Genomic DNA, 4,376 nt, shown 5'->3' on the forward strand with positions numbered 1-4,376 from the left:
ATTATCTCACCCATGTTTGTACAAGAGCAGCGATGAGATGATTCCAATGATTATTCTCCCCCATCCATCTCACACCGGGCCAACCATAGCGGGACTCAGTCAGAGCAGTAATCTGTTCCTGACAAGACAAGAGCGAAAACAAATGGGTGTGCGCAGTCAGTGTGTGGGCTCAGCTGGCACGAAGACAACACAATGCAACCCAATTTAACCGGATACCGCCATATACGTAGGCGGAGCTCCTCTCACCCCACCGGAGAGTCCTTTTATGGAGACAGGGGGACCGGAATTCCGAATAATGGAACATCTTTTCTTCCCCCTTTATATGAAACCAAAACAACGCAAAGCACGTGCGCATGATAGTGATAACATGCTGAAACTGAGCAGTAAATTTTAAATCCACTCTTGAAGTTTTGCGAATGAACTGAACATCATTTATTTGGTCCGTGTTTCGTCACGGGAAGCTCCTATTTCTGGAGTTCCCTCTCCTTTTTTATTATTATTCTTATTTTTAAACCCGACTCCATATTTGGTGAATGACGCAACGGGACACCGGGAGATTCCCTTTATAACCCCGCCGCGCCTCCGCGGAGTGGTTAACGAAGGATGAGAGGCGGACCGGAGAAAATGAGGGAAGACACCGAACACGTCTGAGAGTCGGTGAACATGAGCGCTAAGACGGCGGCTGAAGTCTCGGCGTCTCTCGGCAGCATCCCAGACGGTGCTCCCAAAGATGTGTGCGCAGAAACGGGGATGGTGTTCAAGGAGGAGGCCGTGGGGCCGGAGGGAGCTGAAGGGCGGGACGGTGGTGGGGATGGAGGCGGTAAGCGTTCGTGTGTTTCAAACACTCGAGGATGTGGACGGACAAGTTAGATGGAGGTACTGAGCTTGTTCCTGTGAATGTGTCTGACTGCGCTCTTCTCTGTGTTGCAGGTGATCTCGGCTCACCTGAGCTCTCTCTCCAGGGCCACTTGGCGCAGTACGTGGCCACTTTACGCACGCAGCCGGTGGCGTTTAGCGGCAGGTTCTCCCTGGACTCCGGGAGCGGGGGGCCAGGCTGGGCGCAGGGGGACGTGATCAACGTGGTCAGTGCGGACATCGCCCCCCCGGGACCGGCACAGGGGTCCGGATCAGCATCACCCAACATTTACGCGGGAGAAGCAGCAGGCGGAGGACGAGGAGGAGCGGGAGACGGGAACATGGCGCACGGCCAGCCGGATATCAGCCACATGTACGCGCCCCCCCACCCACACTCACACCCCCACCCGCCCCAGTCCTACTCCTGCAGCGGGGACGTGTACCAGGACCAGGGTTACCTGTCCACCTCCACCTGCGCGGTATCCTACCACCCGCCTCCCGCCTACAGCTCTGCGCCCAAACCGGCCGCTGATGGCGCGCTGCTCTCCATCGTGCCGGAGTACGGAGGCTTCTACCCGCAGAGCTGCCAGAGGGACATGCACGCCGGCTTCCCGGAGAGGAAGGCCCTTCCGTACCCGCTGGACTCGTTGCGGGTGCCTCCGCCGCTCACGCCTCTCAACACCATCAGGAACTTTACGCTCAGCGCGCCCGAAGGCCCGGCGGCCGCCCCCTTCCCCGGCCACCAGAACCTCCCCCTCAGGCCCATCTTAAGACCCCGGAAGTACCCGAATCGCCCGAGCAAGACCCCCGTGCACCAGAGACCGTATCCGTGCCCGGCGGAGAGCTGCGACCGCCGGTTCTCCCGGTCGGACGAGCTGAGCCGGCACCTGCGCATCCACACTGGCCACAAGCCGTTCCAGTGCCGCATCTGCATGCGCAACTTCAGCCGGAGCGACCACCTGACCACGCACATCCGCACGCACACCGGAGAGAAGCCGTTCACCTGCGACCAGTGTGGGAGGAAGTTCGCACGCAGCGATGAGAGGAGGCGGCACATGAAGATTCACCTGCGGCAGAAGGAGAAGAAGACCCCCGCGTCCTAATCCGAGCCCTCCGAGCCCAAACGGTGCCCCGTAGTCTAAGTTAACCTCAGAAATAGCCGCAAGTCTCTTTAGAAGCCATATCATGAAGAAGAAATCAGGGAGAGCCAGAAACCCGGTCCCCAGGTGTGTTACTATGACTACAAAAGCCACACGAGCGGAGCTGGCCGTGCTAGGATTAAATTAACCTCCAAAAACAACATCTCACAACCTGCTTTTAGTGAACACTTTGTCTGCTGTCTATGCTTCAAGCTCTCAGGGATTCAGTCACGTGCCGGGCAGCACAGGTGCGACAGGTGAGTCAGGTGAGAGGGTTACTGCTGCTCCAGCTTTCATTTGGAGTTAAATGCACAAAAACACTCCGTATAAACGCAGAGAGTCACGGAGGCATCACATATGACTTCCGGAGGAGGACTGTGAGGAACCGTTAGTGAAATTCTCTCGGATAACGCGACACCAGCCTTTTCTATATTTGTAAGAAAAATCCTTTAACGACCTTCAGTCCAAGTTCAAGGCTGAGTGTCTTCAGACTGTTGGCACTCAAACGTTCCTCTGCACCATATTTGAAAAGAATGAAAGTCCAACACTTTACAGTTTTTAGGAGAAACCAATGAACGTCAGAGTGAGACACGTGGATGCCGTGGCTCAGGGGGTCTGCGTTTGGCTTCTGACGTTTCTGTATGAAATAAACTCATTTTGCGCTGCTTTGTTGGGCGACAGGAAACAACAGGCCACAGACAGAAGGTTGTTTTATGACATTTTATAGTCGTAAATGAGTAAAATGACTGGCGTGAAGTTAGGATAAACAAAAATAACATTTTATTCAAATACATCAGAGAGAAGCTGATCATGTTATTGTGTTAAACAGCCTGAAACTACTTAAATTATTTCAATATTTTCAAAGTAAAAATCCTTTTTTGGGGAGGGGGGATCAGGACTAAAATAATTTTAAATGATTTTTCAAGATAAAAGCCTTTAATTAGTTGTCTAGACGTTATCAAGGTAATTTATTTCTGTGAGAATGTCAAAATAAGAGACCTTTTTTTGATTGTGTGAAACAAGTTACGTTCGCTTATTTCAAAATAAAAGCCTCCATTAGTTATTGGAAGTTACCACATTTTCTACATTTAATCCTCTAGTTAGTTGGGAATTCATTGAGATTATTTAAGATGACGGTTGTTGTTTTTTTTGTTTTTGTTTTTTAGTTTAAAAAAATCATCTATTCAGTTACTGGAACTTGTCTATTTTGCTAGATTTTCAAAATAAAACAATATAATTTGTTAGAAAGCTTTCATGATGCTCAGAAAGACCTCAGATTGTGTGAAGTTAGTCAAGTGTATTTATCATAGCAGGTTTCCAAAATAAAAGCTCCTGTTTTTCCGGGCTTTTTCACATAAACCTCTAAAATTTGCTGCTTTTGCTCACTTGAGTCAGCCATCTTTATTTTATATTTTTAACCTTCTGAGATACGAGACAAATGTTTTGGTTAAAAAAAACTATTTAACTGACCTAAATAAGTGTCCCATAGCACATATAGCACACCGAACATCGGCTGAAAGGTCAGCGAGAGATCAGCCCTGTGTTTCCACACACACGCATGTATTTGGAGCAGCATGGCAGCCACGGCGTCACGTGAACTAATGCAGTATGTAGGTGTATATGTGTGATGCAGCATCAGAGCACACTGAGGGGATACGGTGATGTCACAGCTTGAGGCTGGGGTACGCTGTGAATGGGATGTATTGATTGTAGCCTGATAATCTGTTATTTCCTGTTTTTGTTTTTGGATTTCTTGCCAGTCAATGTGAGACAAAGAGACACAGAGTAAGTGGGCAAAAAGTAAAAGTTTGTTTTTGTGTGTTTTACTATTTTATGCAAACGAGAGAAAGCACTAAAGCTTTTATTCTGAAGAATTGATGCTTCTTGTCAATGCAAATAAACGTGGAACTGTTCAGTCGCTGCTGCCTCTTTTTTCTTTTCAATGAAAGTACACACAGGTTAGCTTTGCACGATTCTTACTTCAGACTAATCCAACTTTGTCTCACACTCAGGCCTCGAGAAACAAGGAAAAGCATAAAACGGTCGCCTTCAGGTGCAATGTTCCCTCTAAGCTGCGCGGGTGCGCAATTGCGCACTGCTGGCACGGTCTCTGCGCACAGAAAATCTGTGTTGCGCACAAAAAAAATCTAACCTGAATTGAAATGAAAATAAATACGTTAACATTTCTGTTCTGCAGTGTTAGTCAGTGAGTGACTGGCTGCTCCAGTATGGGATCAGAACGATGCCACCTTATCCCACAGTCCAGCCAATGATGGGATTCACATTCTATACACAGCTAATCCACGTGGTTGACAGGCTGTGACAGCGTCCTTATGTGCCGACACCGGTGTTGATGCGGAGTGAAGCCACGTTAATGACAAC

General features: G+C 49.0%; 1 protein-coding gene across 1 annotated transcript; it reads left to right on the plus strand.

Annotated features, from left to right (window-relative positions):
- Positions 1 to 363: 363 nt before the first annotated feature.
- On the plus strand, positions 364 to 3,912 carry LOC113034475 (E3 SUMO-protein ligase EGR2-like). The gene is made up of 2 exons (XM_026189004.2): positions 364 to 820; positions 931 to 3,912. The coding sequence occupies exons 1-2, from the start codon at positions 664 to 666 to the stop codon at positions 1,956 to 1,958; spliced, it is 1,185 nt and encodes a 394-aa protein (XP_026044789.1). The 5' UTR covers positions 364 to 663; the 3' UTR covers positions 1,959 to 3,912.
- The last annotated feature ends 464 nt before the right edge of the window (positions 3,913 to 4,376 follow it).

This window comes from Astatotilapia calliptera, chromosome 13 (assembly GCF_964374335.1).
Source record: "Astatotilapia calliptera chromosome 13, fAstCal68.1, whole genome shotgun sequence".
NCBI lineage: Eukaryota > Metazoa > Chordata > Actinopteri > Cichliformes > Cichlidae > Astatotilapia > Astatotilapia calliptera.